General features: G+C 44.6%; 1 protein-coding gene across 1 annotated transcript in view; it reads left to right on the top strand.

Annotated features, from left to right (window-relative positions):
- Positions 1-15,438, top strand: part of dock1 (dedicator of cytokinesis 1) — an 800,130-nt gene that overhangs the window by 49,353 nt on the left and 735,339 nt on the right. Inside the window, exons 2-5 of the mRNA XM_071394671.1 lie at positions 9,253-9,336; positions 12,565-12,605; positions 12,963-13,018; positions 14,268-14,364. Coding sequence (XP_071250772.1) covers positions 9,253-9,336; positions 12,565-12,605; positions 12,963-13,018; positions 14,268-14,364 — 278 coding nt within the window. The remainder of the gene's footprint in view (positions 1-9,252; positions 9,337-12,564; positions 12,606-12,962; positions 13,019-14,267; positions 14,365-15,438) is intronic.

The raw sequence follows: 15,438 nt of genomic DNA, 5'->3' as shown, positions 1-15,438 counted from the left end.
CTCAGCATGGCTCGGCAGGCTGACTGTCTAACTGTGTCTTCCTGCTTCCACAGCTGACCAGTGTGATCCGCGTTGTGTCCTAAGTGTTCACCTTACTCTGTAATTACTCCTCAGCACTTCATCTGCATTCTGTTTGCTCTGGTTTGGTGTCGGATGGGATACGATCTTTTAACACGCCGTTCACGGCCCTACTGACTGCTGCAGTGGAGTCTCTGCTCTCTGTCTCTCTCTCTCTCTGTCTCTCTCTCTCTCTGTCTCTCGCTCTCTGTCTCTCTCTCTCTCTGTCTCTCTCGCTCTCTGTCTCTCTCTCTCTCTGTCTCTCTCGCTCTCTGTCTCTCTCGCTCTCTGTCTCTCTCGCTCTCTGTCTCTCTCGCTCTCTGTCTCTCTCGCTCTCTGTCTCTCTCGCTCTCTGTCTCTCTCGCTCTCTGTCTCTCTCGCTCTCTGTCTCTCTCGCTCTCTGTCTCTCTCGCTCTCTGTCTCTCTCGCTCTCTGTCTCTCTCACTCCTCACCTCTGCTATTATTACTGTACAGGACATTATTACATAATGGACACTATCACTCCTCACCTCTGCTATTATTACTATACAGGACATTATTACATAATGGACACTATCACTCCTCACCTCTGTTATTATTACTATACAGGACATTATTACATAATGGACACTATCACTCCTCACCTCTGCTATTATTACATAATGGACACTATCACTCCTCACCTCTGCTATTATTACTGTACAGGACATTATTACATAATGGACACTATCACTCCTCACCTCTGCTATTATTACTATACAGGACATTATTACATAATGGACACTATCACTCCTCACCTCTGCTATTATTACTATACAGGACATTATTACATAATGGACACTATCACTCCTCACCTCTGCTATTATTACTATACAGGACATTATTACATAATGGACACTATCACTCCTCACCTCTGCTATTATTACTATACAGGACATTATTACATAGTGGACACTATCACTCCTCACCTCTGCTATTATTACTATACAGGACATTATTACATAATGGACACTATCACTCCTCACCTCTGCTATTATTACTATACAGGACATTATTACATAATGGACACTATCACTCCTCACCTCTGCTATTATTACATAATGGACACTATCACTCCTCACCTCTGCTATTATTACTGTACAGGACATTATTACATAATGGACACTATCACTCCTCACCTCTGCTATTATTACTATACAGGACATTATTACATAATGGACACTATCACTCCTCACCTCTGCTATTATTACTATACAGGACATTATTACATAATGGACACTATCACTCCTCACCTCTGCTATTATTACTATACAGGACATTATTACATAATGGACACTATCACTCCTCACCTCTGCTATTATTACTATACAGGACATTATTACATAGTGGACACTATCACTCCTCACCTCTGCTATTATTACTATACAGGACATTATTACATAATGGACACTATCACTCCTCACCTCTGCTATTATTACTATACAGGACATTATTACATAATGGACACTATCACTCCTCACCTCTGCTATTATTACATAATGGACACTATCACTCCTCACCTCTGCTATTATTACTGTACAGGACATTATTACATAATGGACACTATCACTCCTCACCTCTGCTATTATTACTATACAGGACATTATTACATAATGGACACTATCACTCCTCACCTCTGCTATTATTACTATACAGGACATTATTACATAATGGACACTATCACTCCTCACCTCTGCTATTATTACTATACAGGACATTATTACATAATGGACACTATTACTCCTCACCTCTGCTATTATTAGTATACAGGACATTATTACATAATGGACACTATCACTCCTCACCTCTGCTATTATTACTATACAGGACATTATTACATAATGGACACTATCACTCCTCACCTCTGCTATTATTACTATACAGGACATTATTACATAGTGGACACTATCACTCCTCACCTCTGCTATTATTACTATACAGGACATTATTACATAATGGACACTATCACTCCTCACCTCTGCTATTATTACTATACAGGACATTATTACATAATGGACACTATCACTCCTCACCTCTGCTATTATTACATAATGGACACTATCACTCCTCACCTCTGCTATTATTACTGTACAGGACACTATTACATAATGGACACTATCACTCCTCACCTCTGCTATTATTACTATACAGGACATTATTACATAATGGACACTATCACTCCTCACCTCTGCTATTATTACTATACAGGACATTATTACATAATGGACACTATCACTCCTCACCTCTGCTATTATTACTATACAGGACATTATTACATAATGGACACTATTACTCCTCACCTCTGCTATTATTAGTATACAGGACATTATTACATAATGGACACTATCACTCCTCACCTCTGCTATTATAACAGTACAGGACACTATTACATAATGGACACTATCACTCCTCACCGCTATTGCACCGCTGTGTCTGTTTCCTGGTTAGCAGGAAGTCATTTCCATTCCAGTCAGGAACCTCTGGTCCTTTTACATCGTCTTGGCGTTGACGGACTGACTGACGTCTGGATCCGAATGGTGAATTCCACTGTGCTGTCACACACAGAGAACTAACCTGGCTGTGGTTGTCAGTCACATCGTTGGCCCACTGGACCAATAAAAACCCTTCCATTGTGAGCCGAGATGGAGATTGACACTAAGTTGCACGTGTCGCTGGTAGGGCTGCTGTGGTCATGACATTTTGTCAACCGGTAACTGTCACGGTCTCACGGTTCGGTAATTGACCGTTAATTGTCTAACAGATAAATAAACCCCTTATTTATCTGTTAGACTCTATTATATGATGGGGTTCATTATGGTGGGGTTCATTATGATGGGGGTTCTTTATGGTGGGGGTTCATTATGGTGGGGTTCATTATGGTGGGGTTCATTATGGTGGGGTTCATTATGATGGGGGTTCATTATGACGGGGGTTCATTATGATGGGGTTCATTATGATGGGGTTCATTATGATGGGGTTCATTATGATGGGGTTCATTATGATGGGGTTCATTATGATGGGGGTTCATTATGGTGGGGTTCATTATGGTGGGGTTCATTATGGTGGGGTTCATTATGATGGGGTTCATTATGGTGGGGTTCATTATGGTGGGGTTCATTATGGTGGGGTTCATTATGATGGGGGTTCATTATGATGGGGTTCATTATGATGGGGGTTCATTTGATGGGGGTTCATTATGACGGGGTTCATTATGATGGGGGTTCATTATGGTGGGGTTCATTATGGTGGGGTTCATTATGGTGGGGGTTCATTATGGGGGTTCATTATGGTGGGGGTTCATTATGGTGGGGGTTCATTATGATGGGGGTTCATTATGATGGGGGTTCATTATGGTGGGGTTCATTATGGTGGGGTTCATTATGGTGGGGTTCATTATGATGGGGGTTCATTATGGTGGGGTTCATTATGATGGGGTTCATTATGATGGGGGTTCATTATGGCGGGGGTTCATTATGATGGGGGTTCATTATGATGGGGGTTCATTATGATGGGGGTTCATTATGATGGGGGTTCATTATGATGGGGGTTCATTATGATGGGGGTTCATTATGGTGGGGTTCATTATGGCGGGGGTTCATTATGGCGGGGGTTCATTATGGCGGGGGTTCATTATGGCGGGGGTTCATTATGGCGGGGGTTCATTATGGCGGGGGTTCATTATGATGGGGTTCATTATGATGGGGGTTCATTATGGCGGGGGTTCATTATGGCGGGGGTTCATTATGGCGGGGTTCATTATGGCGGGGGTTCATTATGGCGGGGGTTCATTATGATGGGGGTTCATTATGATGGGGGTTCATTATGATGGGGGTTCATTATGATGGGGTTCATTATGGTGGGGGTTCATTATGGTGGGGTTCATTATGAACAGCTCTGATAGTAGTTAACACCATATGTAGAGGTGTTAACTACCATCAGCTCCTATGATGCTGATAGAGATAGAACCATCTGTAGAGGTGTTAACTACCATCAGCTCCTATGATGCTGATAGAGATAGAACCATCTGTAGAGGTGTTAGATACCATCTGTAGAGGTGTTAACTACTATCTAACACCTCTACAGATGGTTCTATCTCTATCAGCATCATAGGAGCTGATAGTAGTTACCACCTCTACAGATGGTTCTATCTCTATCAGCATCATAGGAGCTGATGGTAGTTAACACCTCTACTGATGGTTCTATCTCTATCAGCATCATAGGAGCTGATGGTAGTTAACACCTCTACAGATGGTATCTATCTGTATCAGCATCATAGAAGCTGATAGTATTTCGACCACATAAAATATACATCCAGGCCAAACTGAAATCAGCAACACCTGTCATTCACACAGCTTTCTATGTCCATACAACCGGTCAAACTGATGTCAATTGGACATTTTGCACAGAAAATATATACAGTGGGGAGAACAAGTATTTGATACACTGCCGATTTTGCAGGTTTTCCTACTTACAAAGCATGTAGAGGTCTGTAATTTTTATCATAGGTACACTTCAACTGTGAGAGACGGAATTTAAAACAAAAATCCAGAAAATCACATTGTATGATTTTTAAGTAATTAATTCGCATTTTATTGCATGACATAAGTATTTGATCACCTACCAACCAGTAAGAATTCCGGCTCTCACAGACCTGTTAGTTTTTCTTTGAGAAGCCCTCCTGTTCTCCACTCATTACCTGTATTAACTGCACCTGTTTGAACTCGTTACCTGTATAAAAGACACCTGTCCACCCACTCAATCAAACAGACTCCAACCTCTCCACAATGGCCAAGACCAGAGAGCTGTGTAAGGACATCAGGGATAAAATTGTAGACCTGCACAAGGCTGGGATGGGCTACAGGACAATAGGTAAGCAGCTTGGTGAGAAGGCAACAACTGTTGGCGCAATTATTCGAAAATGGAAGAAGTTCAAGATGACGGTCAATCACCCTCGGTCTGGGGCTCCATGCAAGATCTCACCTCGTGGGGCATCAGCCCAGAACTACACGGCAGGACCTGGTTAATGACCTGAAGAGAGCTGGGACCACAGTCTCAAAGAAAACCATTAGTAACACACTACGCCGTCATGGATTAAAATCCTGCAGCGCACGCAAGGTCCCCCTGCTCAAGCCAGCGCATGTCCTGGCCCGTCTGAAGTTTGCCAATGACCATCTGGATGATCCAGAGGAGGAATTGGAGAAGGTCATGTGGTCTGATGAGACAAAAATAGAGCTTTTTGGTCTAAACTCCACTCGCCGTGTTTGGAGGAAGAAGAAGGATTAGTACAACCCCAAGAACACCATCCTAACCGTGAAGCTTGGAGGTGGAAACATCATTCTTTGGGGATGCTTTTCTGCAAAGGGGACAGGATGACTGCACCGTATTGAGGGGAGGATGGATGGGGCCATGCATCGCGAGATCTTGGCCAACAACCTCCTTCCCTCAGTAAGAGCATTGAAGATAGGTTGTGGCTGGGTCTTCCAGCATGACAACGACCCGAAACACACAGCCAGGGCAACTAAGGAGTGGCTCCGTAAGAAGCATCTCAAGGTCCTGGAGTGGCCTAGCCAGTCTCCAGACCTGAACCCAATAGAAAATCTTTGGAGGGAGCTGAAAGTCCGTATTTCCCAGCGACAGCCCCGAAACCTGAAGGATCTGGAGAAGGTCTGTATGGAGGAGTGGGCCAAAATCCCTGCTGCAGTGTGTGCAAACCTGGTCAAGAACTACAGGAAACGTATGATCTCTGTAATTGCAAACAAAGGTTTCTGTACCAAATATTAAGTTCTGCTTTTCTGATGTATCAAATACTTATGTCATGCAATAAAATGCGAATTAATTACTTAAAAATCATACAATGTGATTTTCTGGATTTTTGTTTTAAATTCCGTCTCTCACAGTTGAAGTGTACCTATGATAAAAATGACAGACCTCTACATGCTTTGTAAGTAGGAAAACCTGCAAAATCGGCAGTGTATCAAATACTTGTTCTCCCCACTGTATATATATATTTTTAAATTATTGCATTTTTCTCCCTGGTTTGTAAAAGTCTTTGGTCCATGAAAGAAGCAGAGATCACAGAACTTTACCAATGTCAACTAGATAGAATGAACGCTTCTATCGATTTATGACATTTTATCCTGGTGAGTAATGGTTGATTTAGTCTTCTAGGGCAACGAGTAATGACAGATGACAAGCTGCATGTATTTAATCCACTAATAAATAACATGTCAGAAATTATAAGCAGAAATGTATCTTAAGTGAAAATAATCCTGGTTCCTCCATCTGTGACTGTAGTCTACATGTTCCATAGTATCAGGTTATGGTCTGCTGCAGGCCTCCGATTCACACCATCACATTGTAGTCCACCGGTAACGGGTTATCAGACCGCTGACCCACGCACCACGAACAGTCTCTCTCCCGCTGTGTTCTGGAAGCTTCTCTGGGCTCGCTGATCGATTGTTCCAGGAAGGCAAATAAACACAACAACCCTTAGCTCTAAGTGGCACCCTATTCCCTACGTAGTGCACTACCTTTGACCAGGGTTCTATAGGGAAGTAGTGCACTACCTTTGACCAGGGTTCTATAGGGAAGTAGTGCACTACCTTTGACCAGGGCCCTATAGGGAAGTAGTGCACTACCTTTGACCAGGGTTCTATAGGGAAGTAGTGCACTACCTTTGACCAGGGTTCTATAGGGAAGTAGTGCACTACCTTTGACCAGGGTTCTATAGGGAATTAGTGCACTACCTTTGACCAGGGCCCTATAGGGAAGTAGTGCACTACCTTTGACCAGGGTTCTATAGGGAAGTAGTGCACTACCTTGACCAGGGTTCTATAGGGAAGTAGTGCACTACCTTTGACCAGGGTTCTATAGGGAAGTAGTGCACTACCTTTGACCAGGGTTCTATAGGGAAGTAGTGCACTATGTAGGGAGTAGGTTGCCATGTTGTTGTTGTGAGAAAACAAGTGTGGAATGAAAGGAGGCAGCAGAAGGAATTTGATTACGTTTCAAGGAACTCTCCTCCTGGATAATATGGAGGTCGCTGATTGATTGATACCGGACTGGTAACAAATCATTTCAGGGCCAGTCAAATCATTTCAGGGCCAATGATTCCAGGTCGCAAATGCAACCAATCACACAGTCACACAGTCCTGCAGTCACAATCACACTTTCCCTGACCCAGTCTGTAATACCTACATGTTTCAAGGGCTCCTGAGCGCCACAGCGGTCTAAGGCACTGCATCTCAGTGCAAGAGGTGTCACTACAGTCCCTGGTTCGAATCCAGAATTTGTTCTTAACGGACTTGCCTAGTTAAATAAAGGTTTACATTTAAAAATATATATAATAAATACATTTTGCAGTCCTCCAGTAGTTTCTGTGCCTAAAAACACCAAGGTAATCTGTCTAAATGACTCTCAAATCTGTACTAATAAAATGCTTTGAAAGGCGGGGTCATGGCTCACATCCACATCATCACCCCAGACACCCTGAACCCAGTCCAATTCGCATACCGCCCCAACAGATCCACAGATGACATAGTCTCTAGTGCACGTACTGCCCTTTCCCACCTGGACAAGAGGAATACCTGTGTGAGAATGCTATTCATTGACCACAACTGAGCGTTCAACACCGTAGTACCCTCAACTCATCACTAAGCTGAGGACCCTGGGCCTAAACACCTCCCAACTCTAGGTGTTCATCCCCCGTGGTGAGGGTAGGCAACAACACACCCGCCACGCTGACTCAACACGGGGGCCCCTCAGGGGTGTGTGCTTAGACCCCTCCTGTACTCCCTGTTCACCCACGACTCCCAACACCATCGTTTATGGAACGCTGTTTGGGTCTTTGCGTGTCAAAGAAGATACACGTCAAATAAAACTATTTGACCCATTAAATACCAATCAGGACCTGACCAATCAGGACCTGACCAATCAGGACCTGACTATGACTGCATGTCACGTAATAATTTAACACGTGCATACATTTTTGACATAGTTATTACACATTGATTACACCATCACTCGTATTTCATATTTCACAACGATTCACCGATATGTATGCAATGATGCCGGTAAAGTTTTGCCTCGCGCGACTGCCGCCAAGCTAGTCGGAAGACTTCCAGTTTGGTGTAGCGTCCATTTCCTTTCCAGTGTTCTGGATGCTAGCTTCAGGGCTCGGGTATTTTCTGTCTACCCGGGAGATCATTACTTGTTTTGTTTTTATTGCGGATATTACACAAGCTTACACTTAGATACCTCGGGTAGGTGGTCAACTGATTTTTCTACTCTGACGTCCTCGGGTAGGTGGTCAACTGATTTTTCTACTCTGACGTCCTCGGTTAGGTGGTCAACTGATTTTTCTACTCTGACGTCCTCGGGTAGGTGGTTAACTGATTTTTCTACTCTGACGTCCTCGGGTAGGTGGAGGGAGTCTGGAAGGCCGTCTAGAAATCTTTGGATTGTCTGAGAATTTAAAGCACAGCTTTTTTATCCTTGTTTAGGTCTGAGCAGATTATTTGTAGCGATTGCAAACTAATGAAATGCATCCCTTCATGCCTATGTCTGCGTCTCAAACGGCACCCTATTCCCTATGCAGTGCACTACTTTTGACCAGCTCCATAGGTCTCTGGTCAGAAATAGTGCACTATGTAGGGAATAGGGTACCAATTTGGGCTGAGTCTCAGTTCATTGTGTCTGTGCAGCATAAGCTCCTGTAGATGGTGGGGGGTAAGACGTACAAGGACAAGTTACTTCTGTTAAATATACCTGCCCGGTGGGGTGGAGGGATACCCGTGGTGACAAGGCCCCTTTTTTAATTATGCCGTCAGTCACCTTGGTAAAGTAATCCCATCAACCGGCGCCCCTCATTGTATCCTTCCCCCAGCAGGAGAGGAGAGGTAGAGTCCTCCCCAACCTTACAGGAGTTGTGTGTGTGTGTGTGTGTGTGTGTGTGTGTGTGTGTGTTGTGGGTAGAACATATGCTGTCTTGTTAATGTCCAGGGTGTTTGACTGTGTATGCAGTAGATATGATACGTGTCATTCTGTGTGGGTGTTCTGTGAGCCTGGCTGCTGCTATGTTGTTAGTATGCCACCCACACAACCATCCTGTCACACAGGAGCCTCATGTCTTATTTCCTTTTCCTGTCCTTTTAATAGCCTCTTCTTCTTTCCCCTCAGCAATCTATAATTATGATGTCCGTGGAGACGAGGAGCTGTCACTACAGATTGGAGATACAGTCCACATACTGGAGACATATGAAGGTAGGAACACACTAACTGATGACACAGTCCACATACTAGAGACATATGAAGGTAGGAACACACTAACTGATGACACAGTCCACATACTGGAGACATATGAAGGTAGGAACACACTAACTGATGACACAGTCCACATACTAGAGACATATGAAGGTAGGAACACACTAACTGATGACACAGTCCACATACTGGAGACATATGAAGGTAGGAACACACTAACTGATGACACAGTCCACATACTAGAGACATATGAAGGTAGGAACACACTAACTGATGACACAGTCCACATACTGGAGACATATGAAGGTAGGAACACACTAACTGATGACACAGTCCACATACTGGAGACATATGAAGGTAGGAACACACTAACTGATGACACAGTCCACATACTAGAGACATATGAAGGTAGGAACACACTGATGACACAGTCCACATACTAGAGACATATGAAGGTAGGAACACACTGATGACACAGTCCACATACTAGAGACATATGAAGGTAGGAACACACTAACTGATGACACAGTCCACATACTGGAGACATATGAATGTAGGAACACACTAACTGATGACACAGTCCACATACTGGAGACATATGAAGGTAGGAACACACTAACTGATGACACAGTCCACATACTGGAGACATATGAAGGTAGGAACACACTAACTGATGACACAGTCCACATACTAGAGACATATGAAGGTAGGAACACACTAACTGATGACACAGTCCACATACTAGAGACATATGAAGGTAGGAACACACTAACTGATGACACAGTCCACATACTGGAGACATATGAAGGTAGGAACACACTAACTGATGACACAGTCCACATACTGGAGACATATGAAGGTAGGAACACACTAACTGATGACACAGTCCACATACTAGAGACATATGAAGGTAGGAACACACTAACTGATGACACAGTCCACATACTAGAGACATATGAAGGTAGGAACACACTAACTGATGACACAGTCCACATACTGGAGACATATGAAGGTAGGAACACACTGATGACACAGTCCACATACTAGAGACATATGAAGGTAGGAACACACTGATGACACAGTCCACATACTAGAGACATATGAAGGTAGGAACACACTGATGACACAGTCCACATACTAGAGACATATGAAGGTAGGAACACACTAACTGATGACACAGTCCACATACTAGAGACATATGAAGGTAGGAACACACTAACTGATGACACAGTCCACATACTAGAGACATATGAAGGTAGGAACACACTGATGACACAGTCCACATACTAGAGACATATGAAGGTAGGAACACACTAACTGATGACACAGTCCACATACTAGAGACATATGAAGGTAGGAACACACTGATGACACAGTCCACATACTAGAGACATATGAAGGTAGGAACACACTGATGACACAGTCCACATACTAGAGACATATGAAGGTAGGAACACACTAACTGATGACACAGTCCACATACTGGAGACATATGAATGTAGGAACACACTAACTGATGACACAGTCCACATACTGGAGACATATGAAGGTAGGAACACACTAACTGATGACACAGTCCACATACTGGAGACATATGAAGGTAGGAACACACTAACTGATGACACAGTCCACATACTAGAGACATATGAAGGTAGGAACACACTAACTGATGACACAGTCCACATACTAGAGACATATGAAGGTAGGAACACACTAACTGATGACACAGTCCACATACTGGAGACATATGAAGGTAGGAACACACTAACTGATGACACAGTCCACATACTAGAGACATATGAAGGTAGGAACACACTAACTGATGACACAGTCCACATACTAGAGACATATGAAGGTAGGAACACACTAACTGATGACACAGTCCACATACTGGAGACATATGAAGGTAGGAACACACTGATGACACAGTCCACATACTAGAGACATATGAAGGTAGGAACACACTGATGACACAGTCCACATACTAGAGACATATGAAGGTAGGAACACACTGATGACACAGTCCACATACTAGAGACATATGAAGGTAGGAACACACTAACTGATGACACAGTCCACATACTAGAGACATATGAAGGTAGGAACACACTAACTGATGACACAGTCCACATACTAGAGACATATGAAGGTAGGAACACACTGATGACACAGTCCACATACTAGAGACATATGAAGGTAGGAACACACTAACTGATGACACAGTCCACATACTGGAGACATATGAAGGTAGGAACACACTAACTGATGACACAGTCCACATACTAGAGACATATGAAGGTAGGAACACATGATATAGAATTTTGTGATCAATTTACATAAATGTCAATTATCCTAATCGGTCTGCAACCCAGAGTGTGTAAAGTTCTGGTTTAAATGAAACGGACAGAATTCCCAGCTCACGATTAGTCAAATCCAATTTTATTCACGAGAGCTCTACCGTTCATTATACAAAGCTGTTTATTTTATAACATCTAACCTACGCACACACATACACACTAACATTAGGAGAGCTATCTTCTCTAGAATTCTCACAACAGTTTCTCACTACCCAGCTGACAGTTCCAGTCCCCTTCAGATAAAGTGGTGTTCCCTGTCCGATCTTCCCAGAGTTATAGCCGGGTCGGTTCAACCATAGTTTAATTGTTTCTAGGTGTTTTCTTAAGCACATTTCTCTCTCTCCCAGTCTAACCTAGTCGGACTTATGTTTAATACTTTTAATGACTCCCAGTCTAACCTAGTCGGACTTATGTTTAATACTTTTAATGACTCCTTGTCCATGTTACATAACCTCTAATCCCTAATGGTTAAGTTTCCGGGTAGAATTATTTAATCATTTATCTTAAAACGTTATAAATTATTTTATCAACACACTATCTGATGACCCAGGACACGTACTAGAGACATATTGAGGTATACTGTACGTTTATAAGGGCACACTAAGTGACGAGGATAATTGCAGAGGATTCTGTCGTTCTCAGTGTCGCTGGTGTTTTGGTAAATGTCTCCGTTAAACTATTAGCTGATCTGTGCAATTTCCTCCCTGTCAGAATGATTCACATATTACCCCCCCCCCCCCCCATTGTGTTTTGTAGATGAGAATTCTCCGTGATGCTAATGCTAGTGATGCTATGCTAATGCTAGTGATGCTATGCTAATGCTAGGTGTTTCCTCTGCTGTGTAATCAGTCCTGTTCTCTCCTCCTTCCAGGCTGGTACAGAGGACACAGGCTGAGGAGGAAGTCCAACAAAGTGAGTTGGTATTTTTTTTGTACATTCGACGGTGTAGTTTCATCTCAGCTGTTCCCCTCGTCTGTTCAGGAGTTGTTGGAGCGACATTCCAACATCTGACATGACCGGCCAAATCTAATATTATTTTGTATCAGGGTTTATTGTGTGTCCTTTCTTTCCACCCTTCTCTTCTGCTAAGCAATGGACTCAGGATGTCATTTAACCTCCATGAAATAACCGATCTGAAATCCGATCTGAAATCCGATCTGAAATCCAAACTAGTTCAGGTGTTATACCGATCTGAAATCCAAACACACTAACTGTGTCCTGTATCAATCTACTTATTGTGTGTCCTGTTTTTCCCGCCTTCTGTTCCAGGGGATCTTTCCTGCCTGTTACATACACCTCAAGGAGGCCACCGTCGAAGGCAATGGGTCAGTGCTGATTCTCTTCATTTATTTTGGAGGATATTTTGACACTTTATTGAGACGGCATGGAAATCAGATCAGTGTCATGTGTAATCCACCCCTGGTTGTTGTCATGTGTAATCCACCCCTGGTTGTTGTCATGCGTAACCCACCCCTGGTTGTTGTCGTGCGTAATCCACCCCTGGTTGTTGTTGTGCGTAATCCACCCCTGGTTGTTGTCGTGCGTAATCCACCCCTGGTTGTTGTCATGTGTAATCCACCCCTGGTTGTTGTCATGTGTAATCCACCCCTGGTTGTTGTCATGTGTAACCCACCCCTGGTTGTTGTCGTGTGTAACCCACCCCTGGTTGTTGTCGTGTGTAACCCACCCCTGGTTGTTGTCGTGCGTAACCCACCCCTGGTTGTTGTCGTGTGTAACCCACCCCTGGTTGTTGTCGTGCGTAACCCACCCCTGGTTGTTGTCGTGTGTAATCCACCCCTGGTTGTTGTCGTGCGTAATCCACCCCTGGTTGTTGTCGTGCGTAATCCACCCCTGGTTGTTGTCATGTGTAACCCACCCCTGGTTGTTGTCATGTGTAACCCACCCCTGGTTGTTGTCATGTGTAACCCACCCCTGGTTGTTGTCATGTGTAACCCACCCCTGGTTGTTGTCATGTGTAACCCACCCCTGGTTGTTGTCATGTGTAACCCACCCCTGGTTGTTGTCATGTGTAACCCACCCCTGGTTGTTGTCGTGTGTAACCCACCCCTGGTTGTTGTCGTGCGTAACCCACCCCTGGTTGTTGTCGTGCGTAACCCACCCCTGGTTGTTGTCGTGCGTAACCCACCCCTGGTTGTTGTCATGTGTAACCCACCCCTGGTTGTTGTCATGTGTAACCCACCCCTGGTTGTTGTCGTGCGTAACCCACCCCTGGTTGTTGTCGTGCGTAACCCACCCCTGGTTGTTGTCGTGCGTAACCCACCCCTGGTTGTTGTCGTGCGTAACCCACCCCTGGTTGTTGTCGTGCGTAACCCACCCCTGGTTGTTGTCGTGCGTAACCCACCCCTGGTTGTTGTCGTGCGTAACCCACCCCTGGTTGTTGTCGTGTGTAACCCACCCCTGGTTGTTGTCGTGCGTAATCCACCCCTGGTTGTTGTCGTGTGTAATCCACCCCTGGTTGTTGTCGTGTGTAATCCACCCCTGGTTGTTGTCGTGCGTAATCCACCCCTGGTTGTTGTCATGTGTAATCCACCCACTGACTGTCTGTGTTTTCAGGCACAAGGAGACGGTGATTCCCAACGAGCTGCCTCTGGTCCAGGAGGTCACCACCACTCTGCGGGAGTGGGCTTCCATATGGAGAGACCTCTACGTGGTGAGTAGAGTGAGTCACGTATCTACACGCCTAATCTACACGCCTAATCTACACGCATAATCTACACGCCTAATCTCTCTTTTCTGAAGTTACCTCATTGTCTCCATGAACAGTGTGTAGGTTTCTCTTGTCCCCAAGATGAGTGTGTGGGTTTCTCCCTTTTCCCCATGAGCAGTGTGTGGGTTTCTCCCTTTTCCCCATGAGCAGTGTGTGGGTTTCTCCCTTTTCCCCATGCGCAGTGTGTGGGTTTCTCCCTTTTCCCCATGAGCAGTGTGTGGGTTTCTCTTGGCTCCATGAGCAGTGTGTAGGTTTCTCTCTTGTCCCCATGAGCAGTGTGTAGGTTTCTCTTGTCCCCAAGATGAGTGTGTGGGTTTCTCTCTTGTCCCCATGAGCAGTGTGTGGGTTTCTCTCTTGTCTCCATGAGCAGTGTGTAGGTTTCTCCCTTGTCCCCATGAGCAGTGTGTAGGTTTCTCCCTTTTCCCCATGAGCAGTGTGTGGGTTTCTCTTGGCTCCATGAGCAGTGTGTAGGTTTCTCTCTTGTCCCCATGAGCAGTGTGTAGGTTTCTCTTGTCCCCAAGATGAGTGTGTGGGTTTCTCTCTTGTCTCCATGAGCAGTGTGTAGGTTTCTCCCTTGTCTCCATGAGCAGTGTGTGGGTTTCTCTCTTGTCCCCATGAGCAGTGTGTGGGTTTCTCTCTTGTCCCCATGAGCAGTGTGTAGGTTTCTCTTGTCCCCAAGATGAGTGTGTGGGTTTCTCTCTTGTCCCCATGAGCAGTGTGTGGGTTTCTCTCTTGTCTCCATGAGCAGTGTGTAGGTTTCTCCCTTGTCCCCATGAGCAGTGTGTAGGTTTCTCCCTTGTCTCCATGAGCAGTGTGTAGGTTTCTTCCTTGTCCCCATGAGCAGTGTGTGGGTTTCTCCCTTTTCTCCATGAGCAGTGTGTAGGTTTCTCTCTTGTCTCCACGAGCAGTGTGTGGGTTTCTCTCTTGTCCCCATGAGCAGTGTGTGGATTTCTCTCTTGTGCCCATGAGCAGTGTGTAGGTTTCTCTCTTGTGCCCATGAGCAGTGTGTGGGGTTCT

This window comes from Salvelinus alpinus, chromosome 3 (genome assembly GCF_045679555.1).
Source record: "Salvelinus alpinus chromosome 3, SLU_Salpinus.1, whole genome shotgun sequence".
Lineage (NCBI taxonomy): Eukaryota > Metazoa > Chordata > Actinopteri > Salmoniformes > Salmonidae > Salvelinus > Salvelinus alpinus.
This window is presented reverse-complemented; position numbering and strand designations above follow the sequence as displayed.